This window comes from Aethalodelphis obliquidens, unplaced genomic scaffold, assembly GCF_003676395.1.
Source record: "Aethalodelphis obliquidens isolate GAN/ISIS:26980383/991018 unplaced genomic scaffold, ASM367639v1 scaffold30, whole genome shotgun sequence".
Taxonomy (NCBI): Eukaryota; Metazoa; Chordata; class Mammalia; order Artiodactyla; family Delphinidae; genus Aethalodelphis; species Aethalodelphis obliquidens.
In genome coordinates, this window is record NW_020837974.1 from 20,330,982 (window position 1) to 20,352,451 (window position 21,470).

General features: G+C 44.0%; 1 protein-coding gene across 2 annotated transcripts in view; it reads left to right on the forward strand.

The window, feature by feature from the left end:
- The window catches only part of COG7 (component of oligomeric golgi complex 7), an 82,919-nt gene that overhangs the window by 28,840 nt on the left and 32,609 nt on the right, over window positions 1-21,470 (forward strand). For both annotated transcript variants that reach the window (XM_027126657.1, XM_027126658.1), the window contains 5 exons: window positions 2,005-2,203; window positions 8,342-8,469; window positions 9,402-9,556; window positions 14,806-14,922; window positions 17,036-17,101. In XM_027126657.1, coding sequence (XP_026982458.1) covers window positions 2,005-2,203; window positions 8,342-8,469; window positions 9,402-9,556; window positions 14,806-14,922; window positions 17,036-17,101 — 665 coding nt within the window. The remainder of the gene's footprint in view (window positions 1-2,004; window positions 2,204-8,341; window positions 8,470-9,401; window positions 9,557-14,805; window positions 14,923-17,035; window positions 17,102-21,470) is intronic.

Genomic DNA, 21,470 nt, shown 5'->3' on the forward strand with positions numbered 1-21,470 from the left:
ACAGATGCCTTTTATTACTTTTTCTTGTCCAATTCTTCTGGCTAGAACTTCCAGTATTATGTTGAATAAAGTGGCAAAAGCAGGCACCCTTGTCTTGTTCCTGGTCTTAGGGGAAAAGCTTTCAGTGTTTCACCATTGAATATGATGTTAGCCATGGGTTTTTCTGATATGGCCTTTATCATGTTGAGGAGGTTCCTTTCTATTCTTAGTTTATTGAGTGTTTTTTTTTCCAATTATGAAAGGGTGTTGAATTTTGTCAGATGCTTTTTCTGCATTAATTGAGATTAATGAGCTTTTTCCCCCTTCATTCTGTTAATATAGTATATTACATTGACTAATTTGATATGTTGAACCATTCCTTCTGGAGATCAGTCTCAGTCATGGTGTATAATCCTTTTAATATGCTGCTAAATTCAGTTTACTAGTATTTTGTTGAGTATTTTTGTATGTGTATTTATAAGAGATATTGGTCTATAATTTTCTGTTCTTTTCTTTTAGTATTTGCCTGGCTTTGGTATCAGGTTAATGATGCCCTCATAGAATGAATTAGGAAGTGTTCTATATTAATTTGCTAGGGCTGCGATAACAAAGTACCATGTAATAGGTGGTTTAAAGAATAGAAATTCGTTCTGGAGGCTAGAAGCCCAAGGTCAAGGTGTTGGCCGGGTTGATTTCTTCTGAGGCTTCTTTCCTTGGCTTGCAGATGGCAGTCTTTTCCCTGTGTCTTTCCTTTATGTGTGCCTGTGTCCTAATCTCCTCTTGTATAAGGACACTGGTCAGATTGGATTAGGGCCCACCCAGATGACCTCATTTTATCTTAATTGCCTCTTTAAAGGCCTTCCATCCAAATATAGTCATATTCTGAGGTACTGGGGGATTTGGACTTCAATATATGAATTTTGGGGAGACACAATTCAGAATATAACATGCTCCCTCCTCTCCAATTTTTTGGGAAGAGTTTGAGAAGGATTGGTATTAATTCTTTTAATGTTTGGTAGAATTTACCAGTGAAGCCATCTGGTTCTCGTTTTTTCTTCATTGGGAGGTTTTTGATTACTGATTCAGTCTCCTTACAAGTTATAGGTCTATTCAGATTTTCTGAAGTCACTTTTCGTAAATAATATTTGTAGGAATTTTTTGTCCATTTCATCTAGGTTATCCAGTTTGTTAGCATAGTATTCTCTTATAATCCCTTTTATTTCTATAAAATTGGTAGTAAATGTCCCCACCTTCGTACCTGATCTTAATAATTTGAATCTAATCTCTTTTTTTTTGGTCTAGGTAAAAGTTTTGCCATTTTGTTAATCTTTTAAAAGAACTAACTTCTGATTTTGTTGATTTTCTTTACTGATTTTCTGTTCTCTATTTCATTTACCTCTGCTCTAATCTTTATTATATCCTTTCTTCTACTAGCTTTGGGTTTAGTTTCTTCTTTTTCTAATTCCTAAATGTGTACAGTTAGGTTATTGATTTGAGATATTTCTGCTTTTTTAATGTGTGCATTTACAGCTATAAATTTTCCCCTTTGCACTGCTTTTGCTGTATCCATAAGTTTTGGTTTCCATTTTCCTTCATTTCAAGATATTTTCTAATAAAAATGTGAATTGATTGATTTTATAATTTCTAAATGTACACTTATTTTGGCCTTAGTGTTGCATAAGAACAGTCTTATATCTTGTTTCACATTTGACTAAGTGAATCTGTACTTAATACAGGGGTCCCTAACCGCAGGGTCCACGGCCTGTTAGAAACGGGGCCACACAGCAGGTGAGCGGAGGGCGGGGCCAGCAATAGACAGAAAGTAGCCAATTGTCCTGGACAGGATGCAAGTCTTGCTAGTTTACTTGGCTTTCTGAGCATGTTCACATGGGTGCTGAGGAAAGCTTGGGGCTCTTGACTAGACCACTTTCCGGCTTGGAAGGATTCCTTTGAGCAGTCCAGGAGTCTGCTTCTTTAGAAGGTCTGCTCCAGTGTGCTAACACAGATACCTCTCTTCCCCTGCAGGTTTTCAGGAACCCCTACGAGGTGGTGACTGTGCTGCTGATTCAGACCCTGGGGGCCCTGGTGCCCTCTCTGCCCATCTGCCTCAGCTCCAGTGTGGAGAGGGCAGGGCCCGAGCTGGAGCTCGTCAAGCTGCTGGACTTCTACGACGCCACCGCCCACTTCGCCAAGGGATTGGAGATGGCCCTGCTTCCCCACGCAGGTAAACATCCTTCCTCCCAGCTCGCGGGCTTTTTTCTTTTTTTTTTCTTTTTTTGCGGTATGCGGGCCTCTCACTGTTGTGGCCTATCCCGTTGCGGAGCACAGGCTCCCGACGCGCAGGCTCAGCGGCCATGACTCACGGGCCCAGCCGCTCCGCAGCATGTGGGATCTTCCCGGACCGGGGCACGAACCCGTGTCCCCTGCATCGGCAGGCGGACTCTCAACCACTGCGCCACCAGGGGAGCCCTCGCGGGCTTGCTTTTACTCGCTCTTTTTGAAGCTTCTGGGGCCTGGGTTTGTTTGCCTTTTCTGGTGACTGATTTTACAGAAATGCAAGGGATCAGTGTTTTCCTTCTCAACAGATATGAAAACCTTTTCCGTGAAAACATTGCCATTATGGAAATAATTGTTGCCTAGCTCCAGTGCTGCCTAGGTGCTTTTACACACTCTGGGGAAGTGATAGACACTTCTGCAGGGGCTTAGAATGTAAGAGGCAGGTAGACATTAGTGGCAATGAGTTGGCAGTGAGTTACACTTGGGAGGGTAGTGTCCTCTTCCTTTCAAGGCATCACAGAACCTTGGGTAAGTCAACCTTAAAAGTAAGTTTAAGAGAACAAATGGATTAGAGGAGCTTTTTGATAGGACAACAGCAAGTTTTTAAGGGCAGGGTTGCTGCATTAGGACTAAGGGTGGCTATAAGGAAACTGGGCTTTCCCCGGCTGCCATCTGAGAGCAAAGCACTCCTTCTTCCCATTTAGGCAAACAATGCCTGGTGTGTTGCATTTCCCCAGCTGTTTCCCATCTAGGTTAAAAGCATCATAAACTTTTCAGTCATACAGACTTCATCATGAATGCCATCAAATCAGGAAATCGCTTCAGGAAGGCCTGCTTCTGCAGTTTGGCTGCTGTGTGCCACTGACTTGGTTTATTTAATAGTTATTCTCTTTAATTACCCTTGTGTGTAATTACCTCGTACATTCCTGGGAGTGTGTTTATTGTTCGAGTTCCTGATGACTCATCGGTGTTTTTGGCACACTCACTGGTCAGGCCCTGGTTGTGGGACAGGCATGGTGGATGTGGCTTTCAAGGGACCTGGATGCTGTGGTCCTAGTGGCTGAAGAGTATGTAGGCTGAGCGTCCTGTGGAGCAGAGTAGAATGAAGGCAGGGCAAGGAGCAGATTGCTTTTCTCCCACTGGTGATGGACATTATTGAAGAAGAGAGAACCACCCTCTGAAGAATCATGAAAATGCTTTGTTAGTCAGCCATGGAAGTTTAGATTTTTAATGATTCCTACTGAGGTTTTCAAAAAAGTATACTTTTTTTTTTTTTTTTTTTTTGCGGTACGCGGGCCTCTCACCGTTGTGGCCTCTCCCATTGCGGAGCACAGGCTCCGGACGCGCAGGGTCAGTGGCCATGGCTCACGGGCCCAGCCGCTCCACGGCATGTGGGATCTTCCCGGACCGGGGCACGAACCCGTGTCCCCTGCATCGGCAGGCAGACGATTCTCAACCACTGCGCCACCAGGGAAGCCCTAAAAAGTATACGCATTTTTAAATTTAAAAATACTTTGGAAACACACAAAAATAAAAATAAAAGAGTAAAAATGATCCATAATCTCATGACTCAGAGAAGGCCACGGGAACATTTTATTTCCTCCCAGTAATTCAAATATAATTATACATTTTCATAAATAAATATAAAATATATGCATATATAAGTATATGCATATATAAATATATATGCACATACATATTTTAAAATATTAGCTTAAAAAATTTTATTTATTTAGTTTTGGCGGCATTGGGTCTTCATTGCTACGCACGGGCTTTCTCTAGTTGTGGCTAGCAGGGGCTACCCTTCGTTGTGGTGTATGAGCTTCTCATTGCAGTGGCTTCTCTTGTTGCATAGCACAGGCTCTAGGCACGCGAGCTTCAGTAGTTGTGGCTCACGGGCTCTAGAGCTCAGGTTCAGTAGCTGTGGAGCATGGACTTAGTTGTTCTGCGGCATGTGGGATCTTCCTGGACCAGGGATTGAACCTTTGTTCCCTACATTGGCAGGCAGATTCTTAACCACTGCACCACCAGGGAAGTCCCAAAATATTAGTTTATATGATCTTATATTCTCTTTTTTGCTCAAATTAATACAATGAGCATTTTTTATGTCATTCAATATTTCCCTAAAACATGGTTTTTAATGACCACTTGATAACTATGGCTTACTTTAATTTTTAAATCTGCTTTTATAAGTAAAACTGTTATTAACAATCTTACATATTAATTTTGGAGTCCAGCTCTGATTATTCCTTGGGATAAGTTTGAGAATTACAGTTGCTAATAAATGAAAAATTTAAAGATGTTTGTCACATTTTTCTCTTTAGAAAGTTTCTACCTGTTTTCACGTCCATCAGTAGTAAATGAGGCTGCTGATTCCCACATGCCCTCACCAGCACTAGGCTCTATCTTTTTTTTCCCTTGCCAGGTTCTTAGACAGTTAATGATATATTATTTTAATTTTCATGTCTTTGATTACTAGCCAGTTTGAAAATTATATTATAAAAAGTTATATTTTTTTCTTGAATTTCTTATTCTTTTGCTTCTTTTTCTGTTTGAGGGTTTAATCTATTTCTGGTTAATTTATAAGAGCAATTTATTTAAAGCAATATATTATTAAATATATTATAAAAAGCAACAAAGTATTGTTATAAAAATTCATGATATAGCTATCTGTAACACAAAATGAAAGTCTCCTATAATCCTGCTTGCTAGAAATAACCACTGTTAAAAATTTGGTGTATATTCCCTAAATATCCTTATATAGTAAGGATTTTTTTTTCTTATCAAGTATGTTGCAGATGTATTTTCTAACTTTCTGGTTTGCCTTTAACACTTTTCCATTTTAATAATTAATAATGTACATAGTATAATTCAAAATATGTAAAAGGTTATGCAATAGAAAGTCAAAAAGTTAAATAATTTGTTGACTTTATAGTTAATAAGCAATATGTATTCAGTATAGAAAAAACCAGAAAATACAAGGAAGGAAAAAGATCGTGCTCAACCAACTGTCCAGAAACAGGATTTTGGATTATATACACATGCAAATTTTGTATATGAGTGTGTGGGTACTTAAATGTTTTTAATAGAATATTTTATTATCATTATCACCCCCCATTTTATATTGATTCAATATTGTCATCCAAAACACAAGTTTTCCCAGTTCCACAGAAGTCTTTATAGCTGTTTCCCTACCTCGCATTAAAATCCAGTCAGTGTACATGCATTGTCTTTGGTTGTCCTGTCTCTTTAATCTCTTTTAATCTAAAAGAGTCATCTCATCTTTTGTCTTTCATGACATTGACGTCTTTGAAGAATACAGGGTAGTTTTCCTGTAGAATGTTCCATATTCTGTAATTATCTAATTGTTTCCTTGTGATTACATTTAGATTAAACATTTTTAGTAAGAATACTGCATTGGTGATGATGTGTACTTCCTATGGCATCACATCAGGAGACACATAATGTCCAATTATTGGTGATGGGTTGGATTAATCACTTGGTAGTTGTACCTGCCAGATGACTCCATTGTAAAGTTACCTTTTCCTCTTTGTAATTAGTAAGTATCTGTGGCGTGACATTTTGAGCCCATAGGAATATACTGTTACTTAAGAAATATTTACCTAGTGACTTTAGCATCCATTGGTAATCCTTGTCTGAATAAACTTTTGCATTGCTGATTATAAAATGGTAATATTCTAATTCTCTCATTCCTTTTACATGTATTAGCTGGCATTCTTTTTTAAAAAAATATTTATTTATTTATTTTTGGCTACGTTGGGTCTTCGTTGCTGCTCATGGGCTTTTTCTAGTTGTGGTGAGCGGAGGCTACTCTTCGTTATGGTGTGTGGGCTTCTCATTGCAGTGGCTTCTCTTGTTGCGGAGCACGGGCTCTAGGAGTGCAGGCTTCAGTAGTTGTGGCACATGGACTCAGTAGTTGTGGCGCACAGTTGCTCCACTGCATGTGGGATCTTCCCAGACCAGGGCTCGAACCTGTGTCCCCTACATTGGCAGGCAGATTCTTAACCACTGCGCTACCAGAGAAGTCCCTTGCCAGCATACTTTTGTGAAGAGGAGATTTTTCTTTCTCTTTGATATCACTATGAACTCATTGGATTCTTTTTTTATTCATTGTATTATGATCCATTATTTTCATTATTCATTTTGATGCTCAAATTATTTCAAATTTGGTCAGTGGTTGCCCCTTCAGGCTGGCTCCTGGATCATTTTGACGCGTCCCTATCAGCCTTTGAGTGCTTTATTGTCTTTTGGCACACACTGTTCCAGGAACACTTTGTACTTTCTCTGCCTCAGACCAGGAATCAGCCATATTCTCGAGGAGCTTGGTTTCTTCTAATGGGAAATGGTATTTAGAAACCAAGATCTGGCACCAGGGATGGTTATTGTTGCTGGACTATTATTACTTCCTATGCCCTTTGTGGACAGAACTAAGAAATGCATAGTTTTTAAAATTACCAGTTTACACTGATACTTCCAAATCAAATGCGACACCAATAGATTTTTACCTCTTGCTGTTCTCAGTTGCATCTCTTTTCTCCTACAGTGAAAATTCTGGTTCTCATCAGTAGTGTGTGAGTGTGTGTGTGTGTGTGTGTGTGCATGTGGTGTGTGTGTGTGTTATATACACATACAGTTATTTTTCATGACCCTATTATGGATAGGTCAAAATGTATTTAGTTTATTTATTCAACTACAAATGGACTAGTTCTAGAGTGCTGGATGCTGAGGATGCTATGCTAAGCAAAATCAGACACAGTCCCTGCTCTCATACAATGTATGTTCCAGTGGGAAATAACCAAATAATCCACTAATGAGTGTATAATTACAAAGTGAGATGAGTACTTTGAAGAATAGCAAAATGGTTCTAGGAGAAAAGCAAAATGGTTTTAAGCAAATAAAGATGATTGAGACTAGCAGACTTGAGTTTAGTGAGTACTGAAGGAAGAATAGGCATTAACCAGATGAAGAGGGATAGGGAAGAACAAGGTGGTTTCAGACAGAAGTAGTGGCAGGTGGCTAGAGGGGAGCTTCTGAGGAGCTGAGGGAAGGCTAGAGGCTAGGGGAATTGTGAAGGAGGCTGAGTCTATAGAAGTAAACATAAAAGTAGCTGGCCTTTATTAAGTGCTTATACATGCTAGACACATACTATTTTGTTTTTTTTTGTTTTTTTTTTGCGGTACGCGGACCTCTCACTGTTGTGGCCTCTCCCGTTGCGGAGCACAGGCTCCGGACGCCCAGGCTCAGCGGTCATGGCTCACGGGCCCAGCCGCTCCGTGGCATGTGGGATCTTCCCGGACCGGGGCACGAACCCGTGTCCCCTGCATCGGCAGGCGGACTCTCAACCACTGCGCCACCAGGGAAGCCCGACACATACTATTTTATATAATCTCCAGTTAAGCCTTATAAAATTGATGCCATTATTAATTTCATTTTATAGTTGAGGAAACAGACATTGAAAAGTTAAGTCATATGCACAGAGTCACCTAACTAGGAAGCAGTAGAGCTTCAATAGAAGAGCCTTCACCCTTAACTACCACCCCCTTTCACCCCCTGAGGTCAAACGATGCAGAACTTTGTAGGCTATGGAAAAGATTTTGGATTCCACCTGAAGAGATAATTCTTAGAAGTTGAATTGCTGTGCCATAGAATATGCACATTAAAATTTTTATGTAGTTGAATATAGGAATTTTGGGAATGCCTAGTGTATGGGCTCCAGATGGAAAATGTTCTTTCTGCAGAGCCTTTTCTCTGTAGCAGTTCTTGAACTTGACCCTGAGGAGGGTTATCATTTGAAGAGGTTCTTGACTGTGATGGGTTGTAGGATTAAGGGGATTGGTCTTTAACAGTGCCTTAGGCACATAATGCACAAAGCTCAAATGTATCAGAAGATTTACTGACATGATTGCTTCAGCTTCCATGAATGGTAAAAGCAGATGAACAGAAAGTAGTCATCCCTAAGATGAAATAGGAAAAGTTCCAGTGGAGGTCCTTGCACCTGTTGTTTTTCAGCAATTGATTTCCAATTCTTTATTCATTATTGCATTTAATTTCTGATTCCCTGAAGATGAGCAAACCCTGGTGAAAGTCGTGGAGCTGGTGGATGCTGTGTATGGTCCGTACAGACCCTACCAGCTGAAGTACGGTGACATGGAAGAGAAGAACCTCCTCCTCCAGATCAGCGCGGTGCCTCTGGTAATGGCATGATACCGGCAGTGGCCATTCGGGAATCATTCTATTTGCCAGACTCCTAGGGTTGGGGGTGGGTGGGATGCGTCAGAGAAGGTGTGAGGTGGCATTAGGAATGCAAAGAGTGGGAACTGGTGTGCAAACACTGGGCTCTCAGTGCTCCCTGGGCTCTTGTAATCCAAATGTAAAATGAGACCACAGATATGCTACCAGTTTTTTATTTAAAATCCTCTAGCAAAACTTAGAGGCTTAAATCTTCTTGAGAGTAAGTTGATTATCCCCCTGATTCAGTCATTATCACACAGTCTTTTGTTTAAGGCAGCATATGCAAATGGACACAGGAGCTGAGTATTCATGGACAGTACTCTAGGGCCAGGTTCACCAGGTGGGCACCAGAGGGGAATTTCCATTGTAAATGTTAAGGTTGCCTAGCATGATGTGAGTTGACATTTAAGAATAGATCTTACAGTAGTTAAAACCTGCCGCCTCCCGCTGCTTTTCCGTTTTCTAAGGACATACCTAGAAAGTCTGTTCCGCTCAGTTATGTTCTTGCCTCTGAAGGAAGCATTTTCCTTTCACTGCATTCTTTTGGAGCGTGTGGTATGGAGAATTCTAATCCTAGCTTGAGAGCCAGAGGGAGAGATGCCATCTTAAATGACAGAAAAAGAGGAAAGAGGTGAAAAATGTAAAGATGAATATAAGGATTTGATCATGCTTTTTAGCCAGGAGTTTATTTCTGTGATCTCACTGACCACTTAGACTGTTCTTCCCTAGGTCGGGCTCTTAAAGAGCTGTCACAGTTTGGGACTGCATTTCTGTTGCACCTATTAAGTGATTTACCATGAATGAGGAGGTTTGGAGCTCTCCCCATCTTCATGTTGTCTATTCGTTTGTTCTTCAGTCTGAGGCAGCTTTTTTTATCTCTGTTTGCTGACCAGGAGCGTGGGGAAGTCATTGACTGTGTGCAGGAGCTGAGCCACTCTGTGAACAAGCTCTTTGGCCTTGCTTCTGCAGCCATTGACAGATGCATCACATTTACGAACGGCCTGGGGACCTGTGGCCTGCTGACAGCCCTGAAATCCCTCTTTGCCAAGTAAGGCTGGGGGGAGTGGGGTCAGGGCCAGCCTGATTGGAGAATGATGTCTCTCCCAATTAAAAATGTGTGTGTCCTGTATTCCTGCCATGAACCCGGGAGAGGCACTTGCACCTGAGCCCAAGGGGGTGTTCTTAAGGACGTTAAGAACACTGTGGCACGTTTGTAATGGTGGAGCATCTGAAGCAACGTGAATGTCCATCCATTTGGAAATGGCCAAATAAGATACGGTATATTCATATGAGGGGAGTTCCCTATGTAGCAGTTAAGGTGTTAATTAGATCTACACATAACAACATGGATAGATCTCAAAACATACTGCTGAGTGAATAAAAGGTTGCAGAATACTATATAGAGTCTCATACAGTGTGTGAAAAGAATATACAAAAAATAGAGTATATTTTCTGTAGCAGGGTTCGGCAAATTTTTTCTGCCAAGGGCCGGATGGTATGTATTTTAGGCTTTGAGGGCCTTACAGCCAACAGAGACTTTTGTAGTGCACTGCCCTAGTAGTAGAAAAGCAGCCAGAGACAACACATACATGAGTGGATGTGGCTCTGTTCCACTAAAACTTTATTTACAGAAAACCAGGAGTGCCAATTCCTGTTCTAGATCTTTTTTTGTCACTTTAAAATGCATTATATATTCCTATAGCATAGAGGTCAGCAAACTCTAGCTCATGAGCCAAGTCTGTTTTTGTACAAGTTTTTGTAAAAGCTATATTGGAACGCCACCATGCCCGTTCACTTAACTATGGCCTGTAAATCCTCACTATAAAGTTAGAGTTGAGTAGTCAGGACAGAGACCTTGTGACTCTCAAAGCCTAAAATACCTGGACCTTAACAGAAAAAGTTTGCTGAGCCCTGATGTGGAAGGTTAGGCAACAAACTCAAAACACTGGTTGTCTTTGGGGAGATGGGGAGGGACTAAGGTGGTAGTCATAGGGGATTTAGCTTTATTTGTTATTTTCTGATTTTTAAAAAAATTAAAAATATAAATTAATTTATATTTAAAATGTAATTAAAAATATAAAATAAAAAATATATAAAATCATGCTAAGTCAAAGAAGCCAGTTACAAAAGACCACACGTTATATGATTCCATCTATATGAAATGTCCAGAAGAGGCAAATCTGTAGAGACAGAAAATAGATGAGTGGCTGCCTAGGGCTGGGGAGAGGGGAGTATTTGGAGGAGATGAGGGATGACTGCTAAAAGTTATGGGGTTTCTTTTCGGGATGATGAAAATTGTTCCTAAGTTGATTGTGGTGATGGTTGCACAACTGGTTTTTGTGAATTAAAAAATGTGAATTAAATCGCAATAGAGCTGTTAAAAGAAAGAAAGAAGGGGAAACCAAAGTTAAGTTTACTTAGAAAAAAGAAAAAGAAATCAATATAACTGGATTCTCTGACCTGTGTAATTGAGATGTAAGGGCCCTCAGGAGGTTAGATGCTTTAGTCTCTAGCTTATAGACAAATACATTCTTAGGCTCTCCAAGAAATCTTGTTCTAGAGTGAAGTTGCCACGAGTCTCAAGAAATTCCTCATACTGAACTGAATGCTCTTTTGCTGCTGTAAGTTTAGGGAGCTCTTGTCATTCCAGAAATGCTGAGCATGCCCCTGTGAGCTCTGAGGGTCCTTGGACCCAGTACTGTTGGTCACTGCCATGGGCAGTCTGCACCTTCCAGGGTGGCTCACAGGAAGGCACTGAGGGCTGCGAGATCATGTCCCCTGCATAAGACAGGGGGAGCCAGGTGAGCCCAGACATGTCCCTCAGGAAGAGAAACATCAGCAAAAAGTTGTTTTTTTTTTTTCCGGTACGCAGGCCTCTCACTGTTGTGGCCTCTCCCGTGGCAGAGCACAGGCTCCGGACGCACAGGCTCAGCGGCCATGGCTCACAGGCCTAGTCACTCCGCGGCATGTGGGATCCCCCCTGGACTGGGGCACGAACCCGTGTCCCCTGCATCGGCAGGCGGACTCTCAACCACTGTGCCACCAGGGAAGCCCATCAGCAACAAGTTTAATGAAATAAAATTTATCTCTTTCTCTCTCTGCCACCAGCTGGGATCTTGTGGATAAAATAATTTTTTTTGAGATCTAAAAATTTTATTATAAAATTTAAAAAGTAATGCTTCTAGAAATACATATATATTTAAATATGAAAAGGTGTAAAAAGGTGAAAGTCTTCCTTCTTTCCTGCGCATCCTTAGGCAGTCCTCAGGAGTCACAAGTTTTAAACATTTTGCTTTGAGTCTTCTCATTCTTCTCTCCAGACTTTAAAGATTTTTTTGTTTATTACCTTTAACTATTATGTCTTGACGCAACTCTGAAAGGTGAGGAACTGAGCCTCCTTGAGGCTGGTGCTGTCTCTTATCCCCTCTCCTCTCAGCTCTTGTTGGTGATATTTTCACTTTTAGTTCTTCTGTTGGTTACTTCAATTACTTCATTTTAAAAAGTAATACAGGGGCTTCCCTGGTGGCGCAGTGGTTGGGAGTCCACCTGCCGATGCAGGGGACACGGGTTCGTGCCCCGGTCCGGGAAGATCCCTCATGCTGCGGAGCGGCTGGGCCCGTGAGCCATGGCGGCTGGGCCTGCGCGTCCGGGGCCTGTGCTCCGCAACGGGAGAGGCCACAACAGTGAGAGGTCCGCGTACCGCAGTAATACAAATCCATATTAAAAATTCAAAATGTACAAAAGGACGTATGATGAAAACAGGTCACCTGCTCTAGAAGGGAAGGTTTTGAAGCTACCAAGACAGCTGATGTTTATAAAATTAGGGAAATGAGGATGATGCTAACTTGCCCAGGGTTCAAGTGGGACCTTGTTGAGGAGTGGGGAGGGTGTGGGGATGGTGTTCAGGAAGGCAGGGATAGGGAGGATGGAGGACGCAGGCAGAGCAGGAGGAGATTGGCCTAACTTGCACTCTGCTGAAGCTGTAGAATATAGCTGCTGATGGGGTGTTGCAGGGTGAGGGGTGTTACAGCTGTGACGGGAGCCTGGGCCCTGGAGTTGTAGCCACCTGGGCTCAGATCCTGTCTCAGGCACTTACTAGCGGGGACCTTGGGTGGGTTAGTGTGCCTTTCTGAGTCTTGGTATCTTTTATTTGGGTAAACTGATGGTGATAATATCTCCTTTCCATGGTGGTTGTGAATATTGAGTGAAAGCATATAATTAAAGCACCTAATGCAGCAACTCTTACATGGTAGAGACACTTGGAAACGTGTATTGTGAGAGAATCAGAAGGTTTTGGTACAAATGCCATAAAAATGTGACGTGATACACACATCACGTGCGAGCCCCGCTATGGCTAAACAGTCACCCCCCGTCTCCCCCTGGCCCCGCCTCAATGCTCAGCGGCTGCTCACTGTTCCGGGGACTCTGTTGGGAGGTTCTGTGGAGCTCATGTCTTGTTGGACGGAGTGTTCTTCTTGTTTAACGTCCTTCAGCTAAAGCACAATTAAAACGTTCTTCAACAGCTCCCTGTCAGTGTGTCCTGAGGGCCCTCCCCCTCCCCCAAGGAAAGCTGTCACCTCTCTGGGTGCAAAGGGAAGGTGCTGTCTGTGGCATTTTGGTTTTGTAGCTTTTCGGCCCTGTGTGAAGGGAGCAGCAGTGGCGTTTGTCCCTCACTGGAGTGGTCTGCAGCAGTTCCTTCCACTTGCTTCTCTGAGCGGCCTTTCTCTCCACCACACAGACTTACTCTTCAGAGCCGTGCCCTGGGTCATCACAGCCCACTGTCCTCACTAGAGCTCGTGGTTTGGGAAGGGAGAAAGGCGAGACTTCTTGTGATGTATGCAGGTGTCGTGGGTTTTAGGGAGCCTATTGGCTTCCAGAGCACATGACCATCCACCCCTGTCCTCCTTACCACACCCTCCCAAGGACTTATGTGTTCATGTTCCAAGAACTATACATCTGGCCCTGTGTATCCGGCGTTCCTTATCTGCAGGTTCAACCAACTGTGGATCAAAAATATTCAGAAAAAAAATTTCCAGAAAGTACCAAAAAGCAAAACGTGAATTTGCTGCATGCTGGCAACTCTTTATGTAGCATTTACATTGTATTTACAATTATTTACATAACATTTATGTTGTGTTAGGTATTATAAGTAATCTAGAGATGATCTATTAAAGTATACGGGAAAATGTGCCTAGGTTCTGTGCAAATACTATGCATTTTATATAAAAAACTTGAGCATCCATGGATTTTGGTATCTCTGGGGGAGGAGGGGGACAATCCTGAAATCAGTCCCTCATGGCTGCCCAAGGAGTACTATACATAAAAACGATACCACTGCACATCAGCTTTCATTTTATACTTTTCAGGGAGCTTTTGTGCCTACTATTTCATTCATTTCATTTTATTTTATCATTATGACAACTCTGTGGGGCAGTACAGAAGTCATCATTAAGTCCATTTTAAAGATGAGGAAACTGAGGCCCAAAGACAGCTAGGTACTTGCAGTGCAGGTCTGTCATTGACTCAGGACCTATTTCTGGATGTTTCCTTTATGCCCAGGTCTGTGTTAATTCCTGGGGATATGATTATGACCTACAAATGGATAGTCCCTATTCTCCCAGAGCTTCTAGTCTGATGACAGCAATAAACGTTAAACACATACATTAAATAAGCTATTTAATTATACTTGTGTTAAGTACTATGAAGGAAAGTATGTGGTATAGGTGGGAGCAGACAGCAGTCTGTGAGGAGGGAGGGTTTTCAGTTTTGAATCCAGTTTCATGCTCCTGTACCATTAAAGTCGGGCTCTTGCCTGCCATGGAGCTTGGCTGTTTAATCTAAATTCAAGGATTTGAGTGGTATAGAAGTACCCTGGATATCAGTGAACTGCCTTATGGTATCCTAGGTGACAGTTGGGTATTATAGTGGGACCATGACGTTTTAAAACAGTTCTTTGAATCAGCTTCCAAAGAAATGCCCCTGTTAGGATGAGGGAGTAATTAACCAGCATCATCTCTCACGTGGTTGGTCAGAGTCTTGGTCTTAGTGGCCATCCCCTTCCCCCCTCATCTTGAGCATCTCTTAAAGCCGCTCTGCCAGGTGAGAAAGACAGTCTTGCCACATAGAGGAGACCTTTTTGTGGTCAGAGCTTTATAAGTAGTGACAGCCCTTGGTAGGATAGCCTCTGAAGGTGCTCTCAAGGTCATTAGCAGTTTGTCCCAAGCTGTATAATTCCAGGTGTCTCTAGGTCTGAGGAGTTTTTGATGATACCACTGTCATTTTTTTCTGTCCCCATAGGTATGTGTCTGATTTCACCAGTACTCTCTACTCAATACGAAAGAAGTATAGGCTGGATGATATTCCTCTCAACTCCCTTTTTCAAGAAGATTGGGCGGCTTTTCAGAATTCCATTAGGTAAAGTGGGGGTAAACATGCATAATATAGTATATAAAAATGATAAATGTGTGTGTTGGCGTTCTTTTTTCTCTCTTTCACTGCCCCCCCCTTTTTTAAAGCAAATACTCTAGACTCTGAAAACAAGCCAATAAACAAAAAAAACAAGGCAAACCAAACAAACACCAAAAAGACCCCTCTTGCTCTTAAAATATTTTTAAAAGTTCTTTATGAACTCATCTCCTTTGGTGACTTAAGTTTTTTTATGTTTGGTTTGAGATTTTTTTTTTTTTCCCCTTAGCCTATAGTTTCTACAAACGTAAAATAAGTTAGAGCTTTTATTTTAGAAAATGCACAGCTGATTAGATCCTGTTTCTGGATCTGTGCCACAGAACTAAATGGTAAGTCAATGCTATTTGACCTGCAAAGAGCCGTGTAAGAGTTCCGTGAAAGGCCTTGAGGTGACCCTCCCAAGTCGTTGTTGACAGACAGATTCTGGCGTAGCCTGTGTGACCTGTGGGCCACTAGGTAGACACCATGTTGCCCTAAGCCCTGAGGTCTGGTGGGAGTGTGATTGGCAGTGGCTTGAGGAGTTTGGCCCTTGATGTGTCCAGCCTGCGGGAATGCCCTGGCAGTCCAGTGGTTAGGACTCCGTGCTTCCACTGCAGGGGGCACAGGTTTTATCCCTGGGCGGGGCACTAAGATTCCAAAAGCTGCACGGGGCGGCCCAAAAAAAACACAAAAGACGGAAGCTCTGGAAGCACTGGGCCTGCATCGTCCCAAGGCTGTGACCCGAAGCCTCGGTTGACTAGGGTGTATGTTCTCTGTTGTGCTGTGGTTCTCCCACTCCTATGAGGTCTAACAGCTGTACTATCAGCCTGAGATAAAAAGCGATCTAGATATTTCTTTTCCTTACAACCATTCTTTGCAGACATACGTTCTGAAAAGGCAAGCTGCTCTCCCCCCACTTACATTTCTTGCCTGACCCCCGGCCTAGGTGGTATGTGCAGAGTGCCCATGGCACATGTGGGTCTCAGTGCAGATCCAGACCCTCCAAAAGCTGTCTTTAATCAGGGTAAACCCGGGGCCTCCCAGGACCATTTGGAGTGTCTCCTCATGGGCTCTGATCTGAACTTTTTTTTTGATGAAATTTAATGTTCTAGATGCCAATATCCCTTATCAGCTGTGGCAGCTTGGTACACCAGAAAATATTATGCGCAAGGTTGTTCTCTTGTAACTGGCGTGAGTGGAATATTTCACTTTCTCATAAACCTTTCTTATGATGGAATGCCTAGATATCCTGGTGATGATAGACACTTTCAGAGAAAGTTAAAAGTTAACTAGACCTAAGATGTTTTTAATCCTTGGATTTGTCCTGACATTATAGTTTGGTGTTGAAGGACTCAGTAGCTGGAGTTTGAGGCCTAGCATAAAATTACTTGAAAATTAAAGGATTATTAAATACAGAAATGATCATTCAGGCTTATCTCTGAGAAACAAATGGATTAATCTTCATCTGCCTTTCATGTGATCAGAGAGAAACAATTCTAAGATCAAACCAGTTTTCTCTTCTATGCCTGGCAAATAGCAGGCAGCTCACAAATATGAATGAATTTTGGTTTTTAAATTTTAGATACAAAGAATTTCCAACCCATTTTATTTGTTTGTTTGTTTTGTTTTGTTTGTTTTACTTTTTTGTCCACGCTGTGCAGCTTGTGGGATCCTAGTTCCCTGACCAGGGATCGAACCCGTGCTCCCTGCAGTGGAAGCATGGAGTCTTAACCACGGGACCTCCAGGGAATTCCCTCCAACCCATTTTCTTAAGGACAAAGCCCAAAAGCAACCTCAGTATTTTTGGAAATGTAAAATTATTTGAGATCATGTTGGATAGAATTGTGATTCATAGCAGAGAGACCCATGACAGGAGGATATTAGAAGGGACCAGCATTTCCCTTTTACATGAATTACTAATGAATGGAACGTTTCAGGTAGGCCCTCAAATGGTTAACTGCTTTCCCCACAAACAAGCACACCATCAAAAGTGGTGAATAGTTAGAATTTTTATGAATGGGACAATGTTTGTCCTGTAAATGTCGGCATTCCAGATACTTGAAGTGCTTTTTGTTTCGTTTAGGATAATAGCCACCTGTGGAGAGCTCCTGCGGCAGTGCGGGGACTTGGAGCAGCAGCTAGCCAACAGGTAGGAGAGGGCTGTGGGCCGGCCCCTGGGCTCTCAGCTGGGGAAGACCTTGATAGAGTGCGCAGCACCGTCTGAAGCCACAGAGCTTGAGGACTCTCTGTACCTAGGATACAAGGTGTCAGTGTTGTCACCATTCAGCATTTATTGAGCACCTAAAAGGAGCAAGGCTCTGACCTCCTTGGCACATAACTTTAGTTAGATATGGAAGTTTCAGCCTAAATGAGGAAGCAGTACATGTTGTCTCCAAATTATGAGTGGACAGGGCTCCCGCTGCATGTTTGCAAGTCAGTTATTGGGGATGGAAAGTTATAGGCGGTGCGAGGTCCCCTGGGCCAGCCCACAGAATCGGGATGAATCCGGCCAGCCTGCCTTCTGGGTTCTGCAGTAGGATTCTGTGCTGCGGAAGCCGGTGTGTGTGTCAAAGGAGCATTTCTGGGGTCAGGCCTAGGAAAGGCCCTCCTGCCCCCTCCATTCTGATACCTGCCAGGGCTTTTACACTGCCCCGAAGTGACCCCATTCGGACCTGCTTTTCCCTCCAAGGGCTTCAGGCTTCCCAAATGTCCTCACTTCTTCAGCGGAATTTCTGATTGCCGTGGTGCAGCTGCTTTCTCTGTCCTGCGGGAATTCAGGGGAAGAAGTCTGTTTCCTACAGCAGTGTTAGGGCCTAGCGGCAGTCCCTTCACCTCTTTCTGGGATAACTCAGAAAGTTATCTCTGCAGGAGGGAATTTCTGGCAGTGGTACAAAGTGAAAAGCAAGCTGAGGCCTCGAGACTGGGTGGGCAGTAGGGCTGAGCTGCTGGGGAAGGTCGTCAGACCGGCCGCAGGGTCAGGGCTCTGAGTTGGTCATTTCTTCTCCTCGCCACTCTTTGTCTCCTTTCATTTCTGAACCCACGGGTTGCCTTCAAGTCCCAAGATTTTTTACCATGGTTCTCATTATGGAGAGAGCCTTGCGGGGGCCAGGGGTGCAGGGGTGGGTTGGAATGGGCAGCTGTTGCAGTTCATAGCTCCCAAACAGCCCAGCATAGAGCTCGTGTGACTTCTTGGAATGAATAAAACCAGAGCACCACAAGCATACAGCAGAGTGTGTATAAATAATATAAATGATGAAGTAAACGCCCCCTTCCTCCCTCCCCACTCCCACACACACGTATGCTCATGTTTATATGCACATGTGTGCGTGCACACAGACACGCACACGGTGAGGGGAGCCTATGGCGGAAGGGTGAGTAGGTCTGGGTTCACGAAGGGCCCCTAAGAAAAGGTGAAAATTTGACATTTATATATTTAAAAGAAAGCCATGTAGCTTATTAGTTTCTTGATTACAGTGGTGATTACAGCCTGGGCCCAGCTCAAAAATTAAAAGTTCATGAGTGTACAAAGTATTAAAAACTGAAAATCTACTCACCCCAAAAATTCTTGAGAAGAAACGTTAACAGCCCCCCTGCCCCCATCGCATTTTTTGTTTGTTTGTTTGTTTTATTTTGTTTTTTGCAGTACGCGGGCCTCTCACAGCTGTGGCCTCTCCCGTTGCGGAGCACAGGCTCCGGACGCGCAGGCTCAGTGGCCATGGCTCACGGGCCCAGCCGCTCCGCGGCATGTGGGATCTTCCCGGACCGTGGCACGAACCCGTGTCCCCTGCATTTGCAGGCGGACTCTCAACCACTGCGCCACCAGGGAAGACCCCACATCGCATTTGTTGAGCTCTGCCATGAAAGGCTTTACATGAATTAACTCCTTAATCCTCCTGGGGTGTCCAAAGAGATAGGTACTATTCTTACCCCCATTTTTACACATGAAGAGACATTGAGGCATAGAATTTGGCACCGGTAGTAACTTTTTAAGTAAAAGGAATTATCTGTGGAAAGAGCTGTGTCTGAGGTGATGCATCTAAGAGGCAGTGATCTGAACCTGGACATCAGCTGAGTCATCCCGAGTGTGTGAGTATCACCTCCACACTGTCCTTCCTCACAGATGAGTGTCCGTCCTCAGAGTTGGGTTTCTCTGCATATATATCAGACATCTTTCCATATCAGAACGTATAGACTTGCCTTAATCTTTTAATGAAGATGAGTATTACCTTCTAAAGGGTAAGGAAGGATCTGGTTAAGAAGGTGAATGGGGGCATGACAGATAAAGGTTGAGCCCCTCTCACTGCATTTTGCAGCCCAGAGAGGCTGAGAGCCTGGCCCGAGCTTTGGTGTGAGATGAGAACAGATTGGGTGTATCCAAGGGAGCCTTTTTAAGAGGTGACGTCATTCTGGAAGCACTGAGCCTGGGAAGGGAAAAGAGTAACAGTCATCATCTGTGTTCCCATCAGGGAGCCTATGCATGTGACTGCCACCTATAAAGCTTATCTCCCTGTCGGTTTCACTGGCAGACCCAGACTGCAACTTAGGACCACTCCCCTCGGGTGGCGGAGGCAGTAGCTCGAAACACTGCAGATTACTTCAGTAACAAGAGTGACATTGGCTACTGGGCTTCTAAGATCACCTGTTTGCAGACAGAGATCGTTTTGTGATTAGTGGGGCGAGTAAAGCAAGGTCGAGTTGGGTGTCACCGAGGGACTTCTCTTGTACGTGGGTGACATACAGGGAGATTGCTGTGGTTCCTCTGTACTTTTATGGTGCCCACCACTTATTTTTGGAACAGAGGTATTTTCACTAGGACAAGGTTTTAGTGGCACAGTTCAGTGGGACAGTGAGGTTTGGGGAATCCAAAATAAATGTCCAGGTTCCTATGGCTGAGGAGTGGGCAGCAACTTTTCCAGAAAAGGAGATGAGTTGAGGAAGGAGATGGAATTGGGATGTTAGTCCCTCCCTCCTCTGCTCATACTCACTGCCTTCTCCTGGCTCAGCAGGTAGCACAGCACTGGCACATAATGGACTCTCCTGTTAATCTCTGAGCTTCTGAGGGCAAGCTCTATGTATAATCATCTGGTAATCGCCAAGACCTGGCTTAGAGCCCATTAAAATGATGAGAAAACGTTTCTTTTTTTTTTTTTTCTTTATTTTTGGCTGCGTTGGGTCTTCGTTGTTGCGCATGGGCTTTCTCTAGTTGCGGCGATGGGGGGCTACTGTTTGTTGTGGTGCGCGGGCTTCTCATTGCAGTGGCTTCTCTTGTGGAGCACGAGCTCCAGGTGCACGAACTTCAGTAGTTGCAGCATGTGGGCTCAGTAGTTGTGGCTCACGGGCTCTAGAGCGCAGGCTCAGTAGTTGTGGTGCACGGGCTTAGTTGCTCTGTGGCACGTGGGATCTTCCTGGACCAGGGATCGAACCGTGTCCCCTGCCTTGGCAGACGGATTCTTAACCACTGCGCCACCAGGGAAGTCCTGAGAAAATGTTTCTTTTTTTTTTTTTTTTTTTTTTTTTGGCGGTACGCAGGCCTCTCACTGCTGCGGCCTCTCCCGCTGTGGAGCACAGGCTCCGGACGCTCAGGCTCCGGACGCTCAGGCTCAGCGGCCATGGCTCACGGGCCCAGCGGCTCCACAGCATGTGGGATCTTCCCAGACCGGGGCATGAACCCGTGTCCCCTGCATCGGCAGGCGGACCCCCAACCACTGCGCCACCAGGGAAGCCCATATTAGATTTGGTTTTTATTCTAGAGCACACTATTGTGACATTTTAAAGTGTAATTTTTTAAAATTAATTAATTAATTAATTTTTGGCTGCACTGGGTCTTCGTTGCTGCACGTGGGCTTTCTCTAGTTGTGGTGAGCAGGGGCTACTCTTCATTGCGGTGCGCGGGCTTCTCATTGTGGTGGCTTCTCTTGGTGCAGAGCACGGGCTCTAGGTGCGCGGGCTCCAGTAGTTGTGGCACGCGGGCTCAGCAGTTGCAGCTCGCGGGCCCTAGAGCGCAGGCTCAGTAGTTGTAGCTCACGGGCCTAATTGCTCTGTGGCATGTGGGATCTTCCCGGACCAGGGCTCGAACCCGTGTCCCCTGCATTGGCAGGAGGACTCCAACCCACTGTGCCACCAGGGAAGTCCCTTAAACTATAATCTTTAATACTCAAAACATTCCCAGCATAACTGTTTCTCTTCAGCTTGGATGGTAGACTGATGCCACTTGCCCCTGGCAGCCTGAGACTGAGACACATATTGCAGTAACCCCAGGAAGGAGAGCTGACTTCCCGGAGGGCAGAGACGAAAGCTCAGCTGTCAACTTCCTGCTCACCAAACCCAGGGTCACCTGTCAGTCAAAGAATAATTACGGAGCGCCTGCTATGTTCCCGGCACTGTGCTAAGTGCTGGGAATTCAGAGATGAAGACCACTCTGTGGTTTAGCCTCACCATCTAGTGTGTAAGAGAGGTGAAGGCTGGTGAAGTTAGAAGACTGAGTGCCTGGGGGGATGCCCCTGGGACCGGTCCTTGAA